Source organism: Catharus ustulatus, chromosome 11, assembly GCF_009819885.2.
Source record: "Catharus ustulatus isolate bCatUst1 chromosome 11, bCatUst1.pri.v2, whole genome shotgun sequence".
NCBI classification, from domain to species: Eukaryota; Metazoa; Chordata; class Aves; order Passeriformes; family Turdidae; genus Catharus; species Catharus ustulatus.
Window position 1 is genome coordinate 20,045,172 of NC_046231.1, and position 21,430 is coordinate 20,066,601.

The following is a 21,430-nucleotide window of genomic DNA, read 5'->3' on the forward strand; positions in this document are numbered from 1 at the left end:
CAAAAAAAGGGGAAAATCCATGAGATAAATCAAGCAAAAATTATTCTTACAATAAGAAGTGTTCTTTATTCATAAAGCTGTAGGATACATGGAAAAATGCTGGATAAACCTCCCTTGTGCTGGATCCCAGAGAGGTTTTATGGAAAAAAAAATGGGAAAAACTGTGGAAAAATTATATAAAAAAAATTAAAATTCAGATAGCAAGATACAGACCAGGTGCTGTGAGCAGAGTGAGGAGGATAAAAAATGAAGTTTTAACAACAATAATTTAAATTTAGCAAGGGTTCCACGAGCAAAACTAATATTTTGGCTTTAAGAAATTGATTTTTCCCCACCATGGAATTAATTCCATGAAGATAAAAGTTTTGTGCTTTTCAGGAATATTTTAGGAATTAATTTAAAAAAATACTATTTCTGTGTGCATGTGCTGATTTGTCCCAAAATAGTTCCCAAATATGTGGAATTTAGGAGCATCTGAAAGAGGAGAAAAACTTCGTGGTTTGTAGTATTCCTGGTGTCAAATGTTTGGGGTTTTTTAAATTCATTACAGGTACAAATTAAATAAACAGAATTAGCAGATCAAATTGATTTGCATTCAGCTGAGTGGAGAATTTACATTTGGTGGAACTTTTTAATGAGAGCAATTTGAGGTGCAGGGTAAGGAATATGAAAATGCCAAGTTTTAAAGCAGAACTATTTTTGCTCAGCAGCTGCAGGATTTAAAATCCATCCATTTGCAATTAGACAGTAATTAAAGTGTATCCCATTAATTATGTTTTTATTCCATTACTGATTTTTACTACCCTGAATGGCTTTTTTACTCCATAAATTATTTTTACTCCAGTTACTGATTTTAATTCCACCTTTTGCATTTTAGCAAGGAAAAAATCTGGAGGAAGTTATCACAGATATTCCTCATTAATGTGAGATCCTGAATCAATTCATGAGGAATTCTTTAATTAAAGTTCCTTCCCAAAGCAGTTCTTTGTAAATCTGGATTTGGAGGGGGAATAATGATTATTTTCCCCAAATAATTTGGATGCACTCAGGTTCACTGCAAAAACAGAGGGGACAGGAAATGTTCCAGGACATAAAAACTCACCCTGGATAAAACTCCCTGCAGTGGGGACCTGAGATAAGAAATCAGAAATTCTGGATTTTTTTGTCCAGGTTTTTGAGTGATTTCTCTGATTTTCTCCTGCTTTTGGAGCTTTGTGCTTTTGGAGGAAACTCCTGAGGAGCAGGGCTGAGCTCTGACTCCTCTTCCCGATTTTCCCCTCTGACAATAAGGAAATGATCAGGAAAAAAATTTGCTTTACTTAGCAGGGAATGATCAGGAAAAAGAATTCCAAAACCCTCATCTCCCTGAGCTGTCAGTTAAAAAATCCAAATCCAAAAATTCGGATTTTCACCTTTCCTCAGTTTCAGAGCTCCCAGGGCAGCTCCTCTCTTCCAGGCTCTGTTCAAATATTTGGGATTCAGAAGGATTTCAATGATTTGGACAGTTTTTCCCCTCAAAATCTTTGGGATGGATTTGATTTTGCTTCTCCTTTTCAAGCTGAACAAATTCTCCTTTGTCGTGGTGCTAACGAACAGGAAACTTTTAAATTCCATTTTATCTCTTCCATTTTCATTTTTTAACGTAGTTGACACAACAAACAGATTTGGTTTTTGTGGTGGGAAATTTGGCATTTTACGATTCCTGTGTTCAATTTCCACGCTGAATAATCTGATTTTTGTGCTCCTTTTGATAGATGAGGTTTTGCTGTTGATTTTTGATGTGCAGCGAGCTCGAACCTCGAGAAAAGCTCGTTCGTGATCAACCCAAGTCCAAAGATTTCGAAAAATATTTCATGGATTCTTGGCAGCTCTTCTGAAGTGAGAGCAGGGATAGCCCCAGGTCAGCTCTGGGTGTCTTTTAATGAGTTTTGGGTTTAATCTCAATATCTCAACTCGAAACATTTGCTTCTTGAAAGCAGAATATTTAATACACTGAGCACTTGCTGACAGCTGCATGGAAAAGAAAAAAAAAATTTAAAAAATATATTAAAAAGAATTTGTTTCCAGCTAAAAAAGAAATGCTTCAAAATGTTTTTATTAAAAAAAAAAATACAAAATCTCCAGGACAGCTTTGGAATATCTTCATCCTGGATTTTATTTGCTGTGTCACAGCCGGGATTTACAAGCTCATGAAAAGGTTACAATCCCAATAAAGGCACTCAGAGCTGGGAACTGGGGAATTACAGAGTCTGTAAAACCTTGGCAGCGCGTGCTGAGGTGTCAGGTGAGGTCACAAAAAATGGAATAAGGACGGGGAAGCCCTTGGAGTTTAAGGAGCAGGTGGCCAAAGGTCGGGGTTAAACTTTATCAGGGTTAAGCAAACTCAGCTTTGTTGGGTCTGGGTTAAACAGAGCCAGACCTTTCCTGACAGGGGATGCACAAAATCGGAATTTTCTGACAAATCCCGGCCAGACCTGCAGCTGGGGCTGTGCAAAACAAGGGTTTGATTTTAATATCAAAGATTTCCCTCCCAAAGTTTTCTCTTGGTTTTTACCTGTCAGGAATTCTGGGAGTGGGATTCAGTGTCTTTCCTTTGGGATAGTCAGCTCAAGGCTGTGAAATCCTCTCCCATTTCATTTGCTCTGCATTTCTCATTCGTGATGTTCCCCACGAAATTCCTCATTTCCATGGGATCGCTCTGGCAAGCAAAACCCCAGCACCCTCATTTGGATTCCCTCAAAACCCAGTGTTTTCCATGGACCAATCCAGGTGGATTGGTTGCATAAGGGATCTTTCATAAGCTTGGAGCATTCCTTGAGCTCAGTTTCTCCCCCAGGGATCCTTCCCCAAGTCCTTTCTGCCTCGTGTCTCCGCAAACACGCGGCTCATCTCGAGCCAGCTCCCCAAATCTTGGACATTTCCCGGGAACATTCCGTATCTGGGCAGTTCCTATTATTTACCTGGGATTGCAGGGATGGGAGCCATGGAATTACTCAACAATTAAGTCACTCATTAGGCAGATAGTTCAAAATCCTGCCCCTTTTCGACAAGTTTTGGGGTGGTTTTGCCGCCCCGTAAATAAAGAAATAACGCCAGTGGTGTGAGATAAACTCCCTGAAATATTCCTTGGTGGAAATCCCTGGCTTTGGATAAAAACAGCCCATAATGCTGGGAAGGGGTTTGAAAATGAGTCAGAAAAAATCCCCTAAAATTGTTAATCTGATCTTTTTAGCACTTCAAGTCCTAAGTGAGCAACAGGCACGATAATTTAGGAGAGAAATTCGGGAACCGTTCCCTTTTGTTAGCACTGAGAGAATAAAAACTTGGAGAAAGGCAGGGAATTAACAGCTTATTACTCATTTCTCTTCCTGCTTTTCAGGGCTGAGAGAGATTTTATCGAATTCAAGTGGAAAATAAAATCAGCCACCCTTCCCAAATATCCCAGATGAGGATTTTAACCCTTGGCTCTCCGGGGTGCCTGGCCCTGCTCCCTTGGAATTCTTGGTGGCCAAAATCCGCTCAGCCAGAAATGCAGAAAATGAAAAATGAACCAAAGAAACCAATTCCTGATTTCCAGGGAATTTCACATGGTTTGTGCCCTCAGCATCACCCAGGCTGGAGGCTCCCTCACCCTTTGGCTTGGTAGGATTTTGTTTTCCTTGGATCAAATCCTCCCCCAGTTCCCAAGCAGCGAACAAAGAGATTTAGACAGAAATCCGTAATTGTTTGTTCTTTTCAGGCTCAAATCTCATTTCCAGCCGCAGGAAAAACAAGAAAAAGGATGTTCGCTTTCTTTTTTTGCCCCTCTGGTGATAAATATGATTTATTTTGAATTTTCTGGGGATATCTCAGCTATTCCAGTGGAACCTTTGGAAGGAGAGCGTTGCTTTCCCTGCACTGCTGCTGCTCAAGTGGTTTGAGTTTGTGCAGGAATAAAGATTTTAATTTTAAAATTAATTATTTTTTCTTCATAATTTCCATTTAGAACTAAGTGCAATTCCTCACATTTTTAGTTTTTAAAATTATTTAAATTGTTTCTCCCGACAGAATTTATCCCCCTCTGTTTTAAGTCTTAACCCCGGCGCACCAAAAATAAATTGGAATTCTCCCTCGTGCAGAATTCTCTTACACTAACATTTCCTGCCCGTGGCACTGTGAATTTTCTCAGCTGTTTCTCAGGACAGAAATCCCATCCCCTGACAGAAATCCTGGATTTACCTTCCCCTGGAATTCGGGGTTTTTGTGTCCCTGCAGGAACGGCAGCACTCGGCAGCGCGGTCTCCGATGTTTGATTTTTCCTGGAGTGCTCCATGTTCCACTGGAATTTTTATCCTCGGGATTGCCTTGGATATATCCAGGAGAGGCTTCAAACTTTTCATTTTCTCCCTTAATCCCTTCAGTGCAGTGTCTGTCCCTGCTCTCACCCTCACTCTTGGATTCCTCCCGGATATCTCAGAGTGAGCTCCGGGATCCTCTCCCCACATGTGTGGAAACATTCCCAGATTTCTCCCCGTGCCATCAGCAGAATTATTGGGGATTTCTCCACCTTAAGTGTTTCCACGTGCACCTTTCTCCCCTGCAGGTTTTTATTTGCAGCATCCAAGTGATTCCAAACTTCCCTTGGTGGTAAAAAAAAAAAATCCAGAAATTCCAGAAGGGTTTTTCCAATTTCAAACTGGATTTTTATCATTTAATCCTTGCACTTACTGGTCTGAAGAAGGAATGTTTATTAGTAATAATAAGCTCATTAATTTATAGTTTTGCTAATTATTGGTGCAAATCTCAGGTGGAATTTACTCCTGATTTACTCCTTCCCAACACAGGGTCAGGTACAGAAGGAGCAAAGGGATCCCTCTGCTTCTGATTCATGAAAATTCCCATAAAATTCATAAAGATTATTTTGTATCATATAGATGGCACAATAAATTATATAATTTCTTATATAACAGAAAATAATTAAAATAATTAGAAATAGAATAGAATAGAATAGAATAGAATAGAAATAGAAGAACTAAAAATAGAAGAAATAGAAATAGAAATAGAAATAGAAATAGAAATAGAAATAGAAATAGAAATAGAAATAGAAATAATAATAGAAATAGAAATAATAGAAATAGAAATAGAAATAGAAATAGAAATAGATAGAAATAGAAATAGATAGAAATAGAAATAGAAATAGAAATAGAAATAGAAATAGAAATAGAAATAGAAATAGAAATAGAAAAGAATCCTCCTATATATAACATTGTTATCTATTATTTCTATAGAAAATAAATATTATTCTATCAGGTATATTATACAATGAATGATATAATTTGTGTATTATATATAATAAATATTAGTGCACTGTGGATTATCTATTTAGTACATTAATATTTATTATATATAATTTTATCTGTGTATTTTTATATCCATATATCCATATTTATAGTGGGTGCAGGAGGGTGGCACAGGATTCCAGAGTGAGCTCCTGCTGCATCCCTCAGTCACATCCAGAGTGAAAATAGGCAGAAATTTTCATTTCCATGGGTTTGGAACATGGAATTTCTCACAATCAGAACTTTTAAAAGTTCTCCATGTTCACCCTTTGCCTGCTCCACTCTGGGTGCCACATTTCAACTTGAAAATCTCATTTTAAACCTAATTATTCTTACTGCTCTTCTTACAACATTGCCCAACAATACTCTGGGATGTCCAGTGCTTTATTATTTATTTCCAAGTTTTAGGATGGATAATTCCTAAAAATTTTAAATCTGACTGCACATCAAAAGGAGGGAAAAAAAAATTAACTGGATCTTTTTCAGTGCTGTTCCGTGCCTTATCTCCTCTGTGGCTTTTTTACTTACAGTGGCTTTCTTTGTGCTTTGTGTGATCCAATTCCTGAGTGAGAGATTCAGGAAAAAGCTCCAAATGAAAGGATCACAGGGAATTCTTGGTCAGCTGAAAATCTCCTTGGAGAGGTTTTTATCCCTTTCTTTCCTGTGCTTTTATCTCCTTGTTATGACAAAAGCTTAAATAGCACTTACTGCCCCTGCTCCTTAAATCCCACTGCTGCTTTCTCCTGAAAAAGTGTCAACCTGGGATTTCAGGGGGGTTGGGAAGGGATTTTTGAGGGATCAAGTTTGGAATTGTTCAGCTGGGGCTGTTCCATCCTGGCAGGATCCAAGCCCTGACTGCTCCAGAGGAAAATGTTGGTACCAGCAGGAGAACAGGCTGCAAAAACACCTCCAGAGCTGCCAGAAATTGGGAGTTCAGGGGGGAAATATTCCCAGGATTTCCTCAGGAACTGGGAATTCAGGGGGGAAACATTCCCAGGATTTCCTCAGGAACTGGGAATTCAAATATTCCCAGAATTTCCTCAGAAATTGGGAATTCAGGGGGGAAATAGTCCCATGATTTCCTTGGGAACTGGGAATTCAAATATTTCCAGAATTTCCTGAGGAACTGGGAATTCAGAGGGGAAACATTCCCAGAATTTCCTTAGGAACTGGGAATTCAGAGGGAATATTCCCAGAATTTTCTTAAGAACTGGGAATTCAAATATTCCCATGATTTCCTTAGGATCTGGGAATTCAAATATTCCCAGGATTTCCTTAGGAACTGGGAATTAAGCAGGGAAATATTCCCAGGATTTCTTTAGGAACTGAGAATTCAAATATTCCCAGGATTTCCTTAGGAACTGGGAATTTTTCCTTGGGAACTGGGAATTCAGGGGGGAATATTCCCATTATTTCCTTAGGAACTGGGAATTGTTCCTTAGGAACTGGGAATTTTTCCTTGGGAATGGGAATTCAGGGGCTGCTGTGCTGCAGGAATTGATCCTGAGTGGCACCAGGGTCTCTCTGAGCTGAACTTCCATCCTTTCTGCAGGGATTTGGAGGGAAAAGCCCCTGTCCTGTGTGGGATAATGAAAAGTAAAAGTGTTTTTGTGAGCAGGAGCTGGATGGATCCGCTCTGGAGGGGATCTTGGACCCGTCTCAGGCTGGAATTGCTCTCCTTTGCATCAGCACCACGCTCAGCAAGGCCAAATGTGGGTGGGTTTGGATTTTTTTCCTCCAGTGCTGAACCCATTTCCAGCCTTTCCTCATCTCCATAAACAGCCAGACACAGCCAGGCTCAGCCTGCAGGATGTGTGAAGAGAAATCTGCTCGTGTAAATCAAAATAATTCATGCCTTAATGGGCTGGGAGGAGGAAGAACTTTCCCTGACACTCTCAGAACTCCTTCCCCATCCCACAAATCCCTGTCAGCTGTGGGGCTGGGCTCCTTCCCTCTGCACAGCTTTTTTGGGATAACCTTATCTGGTTATCACTTTTATTGCTGCCCAGCTCCTGGTGGATGTTTGGGCCACCAAAGCTGCCAGAAATTAATGGTTTTTATAGAATTATTCCATTTATTCAGCTGTCTTTGTCCAGCATTTCCCTCTCTACTCCAACAGCTTGAGTGTCCTCAGAATGAAAGAATTTCTTCCCAGACTTCCCACGGATTAGAGAGAGGAAAGTTTGGAGTGGTGGAGGGAGAAGATTCCCAGGGAACATTCTGTGTTCACTGCTGGGAGAAAACCACATTTCAGCTTCCAGAACTGAGGGGTTGGTTGTAAAAACAAGGCACTTTAACCTCCAAAAAGTGGATTTTATTCAGCTCTGGTGAGCTTTAGTTCCACTTCCCACTCGTGTGGCCATACACAGGGTAGGATTTTTTTGGGATGGGATTTTTTGAGGTGGGATTTTTTGGGGTGAGATTTTTTGAGGTGGGATTTTTTTGGGGTGAGATTTTTTGAGGTGGGATTTTTTTGGGGTGGGATTTTCCCCCTTTTCCCTTAATTGAGACAGAATTTTGGTGGGTAGAACATGAGTGAAGCTGAGCTGGCTGCACACAACTATTCCTGAGCACAAATATGTGCTCCCAGGCTTTAGTTGAGGTTCTCTCCTCGTTTTACATTATCCCAGCTGGGTATTAAAGTGAGCTCCAGAACTGGCAATGGCTTGGGGAAAAGCAGATGTGGACTCAGAGCAAACAACAATTTTGGGTCCAGAGCTCTCCTTGATGTCTGCTTCAAACTCACACTGCAGGAAAAATAAAATAAAATAAAATACAATGGAGAGGGCTTCCAAAATGCCTTTTCAAACATGCAAATGATGCTGGGAAAAAGTTTAACATGTATGCAAATGCAATGTGGGGAGGGGAATGGGAGACCTTTGGCTGGCCTGGAGGCTCAGCTGGTAGCAAAACAGAAATTTTTACTGGATGGGAGAGAGAGGTTCAAGCACAGGCCAGGGGTGGCTGGGAGCTCCACGTAGGTGAAACCTGGAGCTGTGCAGGCTGTGGGATGAGCTGGGTGCTGAAATTCCATCCCTGGATGAGCACAGGGTGGGGAATGAGCACAAAGGGTGAGCAGAGCAGGGTGAGACTGCCCTGACAACTCACATATGGTTGGAGTTTAATGCACGGGGGAGAACAGGCACTCCACGCCCGTGCCAATTGTTTTCCACCCCCAAAGCAAAGAGATTTTAATGATTTATAGCAGAGCAGGGTGGATGTGTTACCTAATGGCTTTAGAATGACTCGATGCAGTTCTTGAAGCGATGCAGGAAGTGCAGTGGATAAACAAATCCCTTCTTATTCCTCTTTGTTCCCCTTTGAAACAGAGCTTTGCTTCTCTGCTGAAATCCTAATTGCTCTGGGAGTGCTTTCACATGCAAGCAGAAAAAAAATAAAATAATAAAATTTTTAAAATCCCTCCCAGAAAAAGGATTTTATTTGCGGGCTCAACGTGGAATGTAATTGGCAAATCCCATTTTTGAAGGATTTGTAGAATTGTTCCATGTCAGGCTACTGGCTTCAGCTTGAGACAAGTCCATAAAGGAGGAAATTAATTCAAGGAATCACAAATTCATTTGCAGAATTGGGAAAGCATCATGTGCAGCCCCAGAACTTGTAGTACATGACTTAGTGAAACAAACTGCTGCTCTCTGAGGATTCATTTCTGCTTTATGGCTGGAAATTAGAAAAAGAACATTTGCATCATTGCAAAGGCTCGGTGAGAAAGGAGCACCAAGTCCCAAGCTCTTCTCCAGGGCATTGGAAACATTTGTCCACTCAGTGCCTTGGGGAAAGTGTGGAATTCCAGCAGAAATGATGTGGCCACAGGTGGAGAAAACTCAGATAATTCATGGCTTATCTGTGAGCCCTGCTGGGACTCTGAGGGTGCTGATTTGTGCAGCTCTGAGCTTATTAAATCTATCAAAATCCAATATTTTAAAAAAGGAGAACATGCACCTCCATGGAGGAAATCCATCAGCTCTCCTAATTGCTTTTCTGCAGGAAAGGCTTTGGACATCAGAGATGATTTTCTGGGCTGGGGGATGATGGATCACTTTTAATATCCAGCCCATCTGCTCTGAGTTCTGCTCAGCACCAGAGCCACACTCACCTTGCCCAGTGCCAGTAATTGAAATTAAATAGATAAAACTTCTGTTCCTTTGGATTCCTTGGACATGAACTTTCCTAGGAGATGAAAGCCAGGATTAGAGCTGGAGTTGGGCTTTTAATTCCTTTCCTACCAGTATCCTGTAGCTTTTGTAGGAGTGTTTGGAGAAGTGCAGGTGTTCTCTCATATGTTTTCATTCCCAACCCCAGCCTTTCCATATGTTTGTTTTTAGCCAGAATTCTGGGATTCATATTCCCCTGCACATGGAAATCCCCCAATAACACAGAGAGCCTCCTCATGAGCTCTGTCACTCCTGTCAGGAGGTTTGGGTGGAAGGGGAGAACTAAAGAGAACAGACAGCTCTGGGTTCTGGATTCCTTCCCTGGCCAGGAAATCTGGGAGCATCTTCCCAAAGGAACAAACCTGAGGGACCAGGTTTGCTCCTTCACTTCAACTTCCCACTTTTCCTTTGTCCTTGGGAATTTTTTTCCATGAATTATATCCAGAGCAGGGTTTTTTTGGTGCAAGTTTGTGTTAGAAACTCATTAATGTAGCTCAGGTAATTCTCCAGAGCACTGTTTGCTCCTTTAAGTGCTCTTTAATTGACAAGCACTGGCTTAGAACTTTCTCCAGCTCCTGATTTACAGCTCAGGCTCCTCACTCTGCTTTTTCCTGCCATCCTCCTCCTGCTTTTTCCTTTGAAGCCACCACAAACTTCTGGTGCTGATGGATGGAACTCCAGGTGGTGACATCATTCCAGAATTCAAGTGGAGGAGGGAGAAGATTCATTTTCTTCAGCCTTTTCCTGAGCTGTGCAGTCCCAGAACTTGTCTGTGTCTCTGCTTGTTTTCCCCATCCACATTTCTCTGCTTTATGGGGGACAGTAGGAGCAGTGTTTCGTTACTCTGGCAACAAGAGCCAAACTTTCAGATGTTATTTTGCTTCTATTAAAAAAAAAGCACTGCCAGTTATGATGTAAACATTTGCAGCTCCCCCTAAATCTCTTTTCTTTCTGGAACTGAAGTGAAATGACCCTTCAGAGGGCAGAGTGAGGGATTGGAGCAGACATTTCCCAGCTGTGTGGGATTTGGGGAGATGCTCAGTGATCTGCTCAGACTCTTTTTAAGTGGCATATTTACTGCCAGCCTCATTGGAGGGGATGGGGCTTCCCAGCAGCACAGGGAGGCCAAATCCTCTGAATTTATTTAGGAAAACACTGGAGGCTCTTCCTGCTGCAACTGCCTGAAGCCTCGAGCAGAATTTCAACCCCCAGCATTTCTCCTGACCTTTTTGTTTTTAGCAGAACCAACCCCATGCAGGAATTGAAGCCCAGGGTGCCACTCTGGGCAATATTTCTGTTGTCAGATGAGCAGGGATTTGCCTCACTGGGATGGAGAGGAGCCATTCCTTCAGGAGGGAGGGATGAGGGATGCTGTCCCTCCCTGTGCCACTCCAGATTTGCCAGCCTGTTATTCCTTGGAATGACATCTCCCAGAGCTGTCACCTGCAGCACTCTGGGTCCCCCAACTTAGGAAGATTTCCCTGACTCTGGAGTCTTTGTCTCTGGATTATCCAGCCATTACTCAGTTGTACATTGAATAAAACCCAACAACAACATTCTGCTGGAAAAAAAAACCCCAACCTTTAGGCCAAAGGCTTCTTAATTTTGCTCAAAGCAGTGAATGATCATAGGGATCTGGAATTGCCCACTCCTGAAAACTTTGGGAAGCAGTTCCATGGATTTTGCCCTGCTGGCACTGAACCATTTCTTCACAAACTCTCTTAATTAACTTCTAGATTTTAATTTAATTTCAATTGTGTAGATCTGGGGACTCCTGAGGGACCCTAAAACTCACCCAGTGCCAGCCCTGCCCTGGGACAGCTCCCATATCCCAGGTGGCTCCAGGGGACACTTCCAGGGATGGGAAGCCCAAAATTCTCTGGGAATTCCCTCCCAGCCCCTCCCTTCCCAATATCCCACCTGGCTCCTGTCCCTCCCTCCCTCCCTTGCCCAAATCTCTCCCCATTTTCCTTGGAGCCCTTTCAGGCCCTGCCAGGTCCCAGTTTGGTCACTGTGCAGCCTCCCCAGGCTGGGCAGTCCCAGCTGTGCCTTGTCCTGGGTCACAGCTGCTCCATCCCTCTGGAGTGCAGCCTGGCTTTGGGAAGAGCCAGGGGACACCCCCAGCCCCTCCTGAGGAGTTTCCAACCCCCTGGGAGGGTCTGGGAGCAGGAGATGAGTCAGAGGAACCATCCAGATCTCCTTTCCTCCCCACATCCCCTGGATTTGATGCAGGAGTGGGATGAGCTAACTCCTGTTTCCACAGCCAGCCATTCCTGCTGAAATTCCATCTGCTCTCCAGCTGCCAGTTCATTATAATTGCAATTAACCTTTGCACAGTGCAGCTTTCAGGTGCATTTCAATGGAAATCTCTGGGTTTGATGCATTTCCCATCATTGTTCAGGGCCTGGAGCCATCCCTGCTGGAATCAGAGCCACCCTTTGGCACCACCCCTCCCACTGCATGCAGCAGGAACAGGGACACGTGGGGGGAATTCAGGTACCACCGTGGCTGCAGGTGTGTTCCTGCATTTCTGCTGTTCCTGCAGTGTTCCTGCATTTCTGCTGTTCCTGCATTGTTCCTGCATTGTTCCTGCATCTCTGCTCTTCCTGCATTGTTCCTGCATTCTTCCTGCATTCTTCCTGCAGTTCCTACATTGTTCCTGCATTCTTCCTGCATTGTTCCTGCATTCTTCCTGCATTGTTCCTGCATTCTTCCTGCATTCTTCCTGCAGTTCCTACATTGTTCCTGCATTGTTCCTGCATGGTTCCTGCATGGTTCCTGCATTGTTCCTGCATCTCTGCTCTTCCTGCATTGTTCTTGCATTGTTCCTGCATGGTTCCTGCATGGTTCCTGCATTGTTCCTGCATCTCTGCTCTTCCTGCATTGTTCTTGCCTTGTTCCTGCATTGTTCCTGTGTTGTCCCTGCATTGTTCCTGCATTTCTGCTGTCCCTGCATTGTCCCTGCATTGTCCCTGCATTGTTCCTGCGTTGTTCCTGTATTGTCCCTGCATTGTTCCTGCATTTCTGCTGTCCCTGCATTGTTCCCACATTGTTCCTGCATTGCTCCTGCATTTCTGCTGCTCCTGCATTGTTCTTGCATTGCTCCTGCATTTTCCCTGCAGCGTTCCTGCATTTCTGCTGTTCATGCATTGTTCCTGCATTGTTCCTGCATTGTTCCTGCATTGTCCCTGCATTCCTGCATTGTCCCTGCATTGTCCCTGCACTCCTGCAGGGTGGGCAGGGAATCTCATGGAATCATGCCTCATTCTCCTTAAATTCCCATTCAGTTCTGCCCCTGCTCAGCACACTCTGGAGTTCTCCCTCTGCTCCCTCCCCACTCTGTGCAGCTGCAATCTCTCCTTTCCATCCTGTCATTCTGGGGGATTTGCAGGAGGTGCTCGCTGCTCCTGGCCCTGCAGGGGTTCCCTAATGAAGCTCTGACAGATTTAAGGTCACTTTTCTGCACAGCTCCACTCAGCACTCTCAGAAATGCACAGCAGGGACAGTTCCTCTGCCCTGAGCTGCTTTGAGTTATGCTGAATTTCTTTTCATATCAGCACATTTCGTGTCAGGAAGAAATAACAAATTTAGATACAAGTTGTTGTTGGGGAGGGGAAGGTCTCCAAGGAAGCAGCTCATGAAATTCCCCACTTTAAGAGCAGTGGATGTATTTTATTTTATTTTATTTTATTTTATTTATTTTATTTTATTTTATATTGTATTTGATTTTATATTTTATTTTATATCTTATTTTATATCTTATTTTAATTTGGATCTTATTTTATTTTATTTTATATCTTATTTTATTTTATATCTTATTTTATATTTTATTTTGTTTTATTTTATAATTTATTTTATTTTTAATTTTAAAAAATTATTTTATATCTTATTTTATTATTTTATTTTATCTTTGGTTTTATTTTTTATCTTTTATTTTATTTCATATTGTATTTTATTTTTTATTTTATTTTATTTTATTTTATTTTATTTTACCTTAACCCAACACACTTTTCAGAGCAATTAATTGGGATATTAATGGGAATAAAGCCTTTATCCCACAACCCTGCATTTCCTTCCTGCTGGAATATTTGAGGATGTGAGCCACTCCCTGAATAGAGAAATAGGTCCAAATAGAGAAATTTGGGAGATCAATTGTTTTCATGCCCCAAATCACCAAGGCTTTGTAAAGAGCATCATAGAGGGGTGAAAAGGGGGAGAAGAGAGGGAAAAACCTTTTCTTCCCAGGGAGAATCCCAAAATCCCAGAGTGGTTGGGTGGGAAGGGACATCAGGGTCACCCCTGCCATGGAGTTCTGGATTTTCCAGATGAGAAATAAATGAGAATAAATTAATTTCAAACCTGCAGGGGATCAATGGGACACAGTGCTGCTGACAGTGTGGGCTGAGAGAATTCTGCTTTTTTCCCTCAAGCACCCTGGGACATCCTGGGGCAGCTTGGTGCTGGTGCTCAGAGCTCCCAGGATCCCAATAAACTCCTGAAACAGCCTGGAGCTCATTCCTGGAGCTCAGCTCCTCTTCCTCCCACACTCCCCAGGGAATTTGGGGTGCAGCCCCAGCTCCTGGCCACCCACCCACAGCTCAGCTGAGAAATCATTCCTTGGGCAGCAGAACTTCTGTGAACAATGTTATTTTTATTTTTTTTCCCTCTTTGTTCTCTTCTTTTGGTTTGAAAGATTCCTTTTGTTCCTTGTGTTCAAATGTTTAAAAATCCCTCATTTGTGGCTCATAAAAATTAATGTGGGGCTGGGTTTGAGAACTGCAAGGGGGACCTGGTGTGTTTTATACACATTTATTTTATTCTGATTTTGGTTTCAAGAAGGGAACTAAAATGAGTTTATCCCAAGGCCATTTTGAAGTGCTTTGAGATGGATCCATTTTTCTGTGGGTTTGGAGGGACTTGTCCTCCCCAGCCAAATGCAGATGGGTTAAACAAGAGCATTAATTAGGAATTCCCAAATCCACACCTCCCTATTGACAGGAACACAAACACTGCTGCAATGAAAGCCTTGCCTGTGGGAGGGAATATCTTGGATTTGGGCATTCATGCAGGAAAACCTTGCTCAGTGACTCTGATGTTATCACTCACAGCTGGATCTGCCACTCTGGCCCAATTCCTTTGGCATAATTAACATAATTATCAATCCCACAAGGCCAAAAGGATCCATATGGGAACCATGTTTTGTGGGAAACCCTGCTGGGAGCAGCTGGGCTGAGGAAAAGCTTCTCCTGTGCTTCCTTTGGTGGGTGTGGGGCTGGATTTGTCTGGATGGTTCATGGGGTGGGATTTGTTTGGGTGGTTTGTGGAATATTCCTGATTGGGTTTGTGTTCCTGGCTCTGTTGTTTGGGTGGTTCGTGGGGTGTTCCTGGTTGGATTTATCTGGATGGTTTATGGGATATCCCTGACTGGATTTGTGTTCCTGGTTCTGTTGTTTGGATGGTTCATGGGATGTTTCTGGTTGAATTTGTTTAGGTGGTTCATGGGGTTTGTTTGGATGGTTTATGGAGTGCTCCTGGTTGGATTTATCTGGATGGTTTATGGGATATTCCTGATTGGATTTGTGGTCCTGGTTGGATTTGTCTGGATGGTTCATGGGGTGGGATTTGTTTGGGTGTTTCATGGAATATTCCTGATTGGATTTGTGTTCCTGGTTCTGTTATTTGGATGGTTCATGGGGTGTTCCTGGTTGGATTTGTTTGGATGGTTCATGGTGTGTTCCTGGTTCTGTTATTTCCTAAAAGGCTTTCAAAGGATGCACCTTGGGCAGTACAAGAGCTCTGCCCTAGATGGACCCCAAGCCAGGAGTTTTCACACTTTTATCAGTTTGGGGCCATTTCCACATTGGGGTTCATTGTCCAATTCCAGCTCCAGGTTCTGCAGTCCCACCCTCCCAGATTCTCTCCTCAATTTGCACTTTTTGGGGTTGGGGCTGGAGCTGCAGCTTGTCCTTGGTTCTGGGGCTGCAAAAGGATTGTTCTGCAGAGCTATATCCTAATACAGAATGTGTACAGCATGAGTCCTCCTGTGCCACCTGCCCTGGTGGCAGTGCCAGCTCTCACTGTGTGTGTCCCTGGTGGCAGTGCCAGCTCTCAGTGTGTCTGTCTGTCCCTCCCAGGTGCTGCAGGGAGCCCAGCTGATCGCGGTGGCCTCAGCAGAGCCCACGGCGGGCGGTGTGGACGGGTCCCCCCTGCAGGGCAGTGACATCCAGGTGCAGTACGTGCAGCTGACCCCTGTGACAGAGCACGCTGCCTCCAGCCAGGTATGGAGCACCCCTTCTTCCTTCTCTGCACCCTCCTGTTCTCTGCACCCTCCTGTTCTCTGCACCCTCCTGTTCTCTGCACCCCTCTCTGTTCTGCACCCTCCTGTTCTCTGCACCCTCCTCTGTGTGTGCTGAACTTGCCTCAAACAGCTGAGTGCTGGGGCTGGGTTTGTCTGGATGGTCCATGGGGTGTTCCTGATTGGATTTGTGTTCCTGGTTCCATTATTTGGATGGTTCATGGGGTGTTCCTGGTTATAACATTTGGATGGTTCATGGGTCTGGGTTTGTCTGGATGGTTCATGGGGTGTTCCTGGTTCCATTATTTGGATAGTTCATGGGGTATTCCTGATTGGATTTGTTTGGATGGTTCATGGGGTGTTCCTGGTTCTATTTTTTGGATGGTTCATGGGGTGTTCCTGGTTCTATTTTTTGGATGGTTCATGGGTCTGGGCTTGTCTGGGTGGTCCATGGGATGTTCCTGGTTGGATTTGTGTTCCTGGTTCCATTATTTGAATGGTTCATGAGGTATTCTTAATTGGATTTGTCTGGATGGCTGATGGGGTGTTCCTGGTTCCATTATTTGGATGGTTCATGGGATATTCCTGGTTCAATTTTTTGGATGGTTCATGGGTCTGGGTTTGTCTGGATGGTTCATGGGGTGTTCCTGGTTCAATCTTTTGGATGGTTCATGGGTCTGGGTCTGGGTTTGTCTGAGTGGTTCATGGGATGTTCCTGGTTCTATTTTTTCGATGGTTCATGGGATATTCTTGATTGAATTTATTTGGATGGTTCATGGAATGTTCCTGGTTCAATCTTTTGGATGGTTCATGGGTCTGGGTTTGTCTGGATGGTTCATGGGGTGTTCCTGATTGAATTTATTTAGATCATTCATGGGATGTTCCTGATTGGATTTGTGTTCCTGGTTCTAATATTTGGATGGTCCATGGGATATTCCTGGTTCTATTTTTTGGATGGTTCATGGGGTGTTCCTAGTTGTAATATTTGGATGGTTCATGGGACGTTCCTGATTCTATTATTTGCTAAAAGGCCTTCACAGGATTCACCTTGGGCCATACAATTTTCAAACCATAAAACCCCATCATTTATAATAAGAAACATCTTTTTTTTTTTAATTTAAAGCTTTGACAGCTCTGCTTTCCTGTCCTTGCTCAGTGCCTCTGGAGAAATTCTTTTGGTCACTGGTGTGTCCCTGAGGGCTGAGAGCCATCACAAAGCACAGCACCAAAAACTGCCCTTTGTTTTGTGCCTGCAAGCAGCCAAAAAGTGTTTTCAGGCTGAGGTTTCCCTCAGGAAAGTGATTCCTGTTCTGCCAGCACTTTTCCAGTTGTTTTGATCAGCACAAAGCCCTGCAGCAGCTGGAAGTGAACACTTGATCCTCTGTGCTATGGTGGAGGAGTTATTGGTTTTTTTGGTTGTTTTTAATCAGTTTGAACAGCCGTGAATCTGAGGCTGGGAGAATTCTGTCATCAGCTCCAGCCTTTGGTGACAGCACCAGAGCTGATTGGAAACAGCTGGAACATGTTGTTCTGGATCTGGTCACACGTGGTTTTGAAAATCCCACTCCAAGGGCTTCTCCCCAAGTGGCTGTGGGATTCTCTGTGCCTCAGCACTGCCCTTGTCAGTATTTCAGATTTTATTTGTAAGAGTGCTCTGGATACTGAGGGTGTTCTGCAGGGACTGTGCCTGGTTTTTTATGGATCCTCCATCCCTGCTGCTCCCATGGATTGCAGAAATCCAGGAACAATGGGGATACCTGAGCTGGGAAGGACCCACAAGGATCACAACCCCAAATAATCCAAGCAGGGATTTCATAAATCCAGGAACAAGGGGGACACCCTGAGCTGGGAAGGATCCATAATCACAACCCTAAAAACTTGAAGGAGGGATTTAATAAATCCAGGACAATGGGATACCCTGAGTTTTGAAGTTCCCACAAGGATCACAACCCCAAATAATCCAAGCAGGAATTTCATAAATCCAAGAACAATGGGAATACCCTAAATTGGGAAGGACCCACAATCATGACCCCAAAAACTTCAAGCAGGGATTTAATAAATCCAGGAACAATGGGGATACCATAAGTTGGGAAGGACCCACAATCATGACCCCAAATATCCCAGAGGTGTTCCTCATGCTGCTGTCCCCACTCCAAACCTGAGGAATTCCCAGATTTCCTTCCCATGGGGTTTCTGCTCCTCTCTCCTCACCCAGCAGCTCCCCAGGAAGGAATTTTAGAGCAGCTCCAGCCCAGGAGCTCTTTGCACCCTGTTGGGATTTAATGCTGTGGTTTAACCCCAGAGGATTCCAGGGACAGGGAAAGGGGTGAAAGATAAAACAGACAACCCAAAACAAGTCAGCCTTAAATATTTCCTCACTTTGCTCAGTGAAAAACGAGGATCTGGAAAGGACTTGGAGGAACCAGCTTGGTGCTTGCAGTGCTCTGAGTTATCCATAATTCAGGAGGGGTTTTGTGGATAAAAGAGGGAATTTTGCTGTGGAGAAGGATCTCTGCTCTGAAGGGAAAAGTCTTTTCTGCACTGACACTTCCACCTGGTTCCCTGTGCAGGTGCTGAGCTGCTCCCAAGGATTTTGCAGCTCTTTATCAATCTGGGCTCATTAAAATGGAATTTATTTCCCACCTGGGTTGGATTCTGTGCCAATTTGTTTGAAACAGCACAAATGTAGATTTCTTTCATGTCTCACAAGTTTTCTGCCCTTTTTTTTGAAATGGATCCCTGCTCTGAGTTCAGCTGGAGCACACCAAAATCCACTTCAATTTTGTATTTTCAGCCTGTTCATGAATGATTTTTGCTTGGCTTCTTGTCATGTTTTGACAGCAGTTTGCAAAGTCTAGAAACAGAGAATATTTGGATTAAAATTCTGTGCTCAGATGCAATGCTGGTGGTAAATTTTGTTAGATTTGGAAAAAACTCCACCATCATTCCAAATATAAATTCTTGTCATCCCTTCAGGTCTGAGGTTGGATCAATATTTGGTGTTGCTGTTGTGCTGATATTTGATAATTCTATTTACTCAATACACTTTCCCTCTAAATGGGAAAGGAAACTTTGAGGATTATTTTTAAAATTTTGTGCTATCCAATTTAACAATCTCATAGATTTATTCAGCACCTGGGCAGGAATTTTTTTGAACTTTTAAGCAAACACAAAATACCCTTCAAATCAAACAGGAAAGAAATTCCTGTGGCCAAATACAATCACTGGCAACAAGGCAGAGGGAAATAAATTAATTTAGGAGCAGCACTGTATGATTTTGGTTTAATTATGTTTTAATTTGAATAATAAATAAAATGGAAATGTGTAATAGAACCTAGAAGTTGGGAATTCTGGTGGATTTTCCACCCTTGTGGATCTTTTGGCAAGTTCAAGGCTGGGAGCACAAAAAAGGGTCTCAAATGAGGATTTTTCATCCCAAAATCAGAGAGAGAATTCCAGGGTGTTGCCCAGAGCATCCTATAGAGGTGTTAATGAGGAAAACCCAGCAGGGGCAGAGCTCTGAATGAGGGGAAAAAATCCTGAAATGCTTGCCCTGTGCTTGGAGTTTTATCACTTTTGGGTATTGGAATTGCTGAGCTGTGCCAGGGGAGCTCCCTGTGCCAGGGGCTCTCTGCTGCTGCTCCTGTCCCAGCTCTGCACAATTCTGACCCCCACAATCTGGAATTTGGGTTCTGCCTCCCCAGAGAGTTTAATTTGTAAAGATATTTTCTTTTGGAGGTTTCAGCTGTGCTGATTTTTAATTGTTCCTGGTTCTCCTTGAGGAGAGACAGGAGAATCAGAGGAGGGATTTGAGGAAAAGCTGTTCCCACTCCACCCAAACCAGGGCAAGGCTGCAGTGGGGAAAATCAGGATTTTTATCCAGCTGGGAAATTCCAAGGACAAATCCAGGAGATTTCAGTCCCCAGCACTGCAGAGCTCCCTCCTGCCTTTGCCATGAGCATCCTTGGTGGCCCCAGCTCCCAAATCTCTGTTGGGATGAGCCTTGCACAGCTCCAGTCTGTGCCAGACTCTGGATTTATTTCCTTTATTTGGAGCTGGTTCTTTTCTTGGGAAGAGAGAGGCAATAATTGCCTTGGTGCCACTCATGATTCTGTAGATCTTTATCATAATTGCATTATTTCAGCTCCCTCATTAGGTTATTTTTGTTGCCTTTGTGTGTTCCCATTCCCACTGTCACAGAGCCACATCCATGTGGATTTTGCTGTGGAATTTTTTCCACTGCCATTCCCAAGGAGTTTATATTTGTCTTTGGTGTTGATTTGCTGCTGTGCTATCCCCTCTGCAGGGCACTGACTCCCTTCAATCAGCAATGCAGCCAGAAATGCAGATAGAGCACGGAGCAATCCAAATCCAGTGAGCACTGTGGGGAGCTGGAAAAAAAAACAAAAAACCAACAAAACCCCAAACTCAGAAGCTCCAGCCTCACCTGGAATGATCCCAACCTCAGCAGAGCTGCAGCACCACACCAAGCCCAGTCCTTGCAAACTGAAATGCACTCAGAGGACAAAGCCAGCCCTGGACAGGAGGAGAACTCTGCTGCAGCCAAAGTGTGAAAATGGAATCTGCACAAGTCTGGGAGCTGCTGCCCTGCTTGGCCATCAACCCCAGAGCTCAGATCTTTTTCACTGTTGGAACAGCCTTTTTTTTTTTTTTTTTAATTTGCTATGGTGTTTATAACAAAAAAAAAAAGGAAAATATTTAAAAAAAGGAGAAATCCCTTGAGAGCAAGTCTTGGCCTTTACTGGTGTTTTCTGTTCAGTGTCATGAAAACTGTATTTGACTAACACTTCTGTTTGTACTGTCGCTTAACCACTTTTCTAGGGGAAAATGCTTTAAAAACGCTGTAATTATGCATTTCTAATGAAAAATAAATGTGTATTTATGAATAGTGCAGCTCTAAGTTGCTCTGCCTTGGGAATGAGTCTGGCTTGGCTGGGCAGGAATTTTGTCCTGGAGGAGCTGGGGATGGATCCACACTCAACCTCTAAGGAAGAACCAATCCCAGACCATTCTGTTTTATAAATTCCCAATCCCAGACCATTTTATTTTAAAAATTCCCAATCCCAGACCATTTTATTTTCTAAATTCCCAATCCCAGACCATTCTATTTTTGAAATTTTCAATCCCAGACCATTTTATTTTCTAAATTCCTAATCCCAGACCATTTTATTTTCTAAATTCTCAGTCTCAGATCATTCTATTTTCTAAATTCCCAATCCCAGATCATTTTATTTTCTAAATTCCCAATCCCAGACCATTATATGATCTAAATTCCCAATCCCAGACTATTCTCTTTTCTAAATTTCCAATCCCAGATAATTTTATTTTCTAAATTCCCAATCCCAGACCATTCTGTTTTCTAAATTCCCAATCTCAGACCATTCTATTTCCTAAATTCCCAATTTCAGATAATTTTATTCTCTAAATTCCCAATCCCAGACCATTCTATTACCTAAATTCCCACTGCAAGAAAACCTGGGTAGTTGATTTTTTGAGTATGGAAAATGAAATGAATTGATGAAATAATTTTCTGTCATGTGCACAATTCTGAGCTCTCTCCTGTCAGTCCCTGCTGCCTCCTTTGTCCAGAGTGGGATTCATCCATCTGAACCCAACATCCAAGA

General features: G+C 43.1%; 1 protein-coding gene across 2 annotated transcripts in view; it reads left to right on the forward strand.

Annotated features, from left to right (window-relative positions):
- Positions 1-20,694, forward strand: part of LOC117001681 (BTG3 associated nuclear protein) — a 113,769-nt gene extending 93,075 nt beyond the window's left edge. For both annotated transcript variants that reach the window (XM_033070145.1, XM_033070146.1), the window contains 2 exons: positions 15,625-15,768; positions 20,092-20,694. In XM_033070145.1, coding sequence (XP_032926036.1) covers positions 15,625-15,768; positions 20,092-20,163 — 216 coding nt within the window. In that variant the 3' untranslated portion in view covers positions 20,164-20,694. The remainder of the gene's footprint in view (positions 1-15,624; positions 15,769-20,091) is intronic.
- The last annotated feature ends 736 nt before the right edge of the window (positions 20,695-21,430 follow it).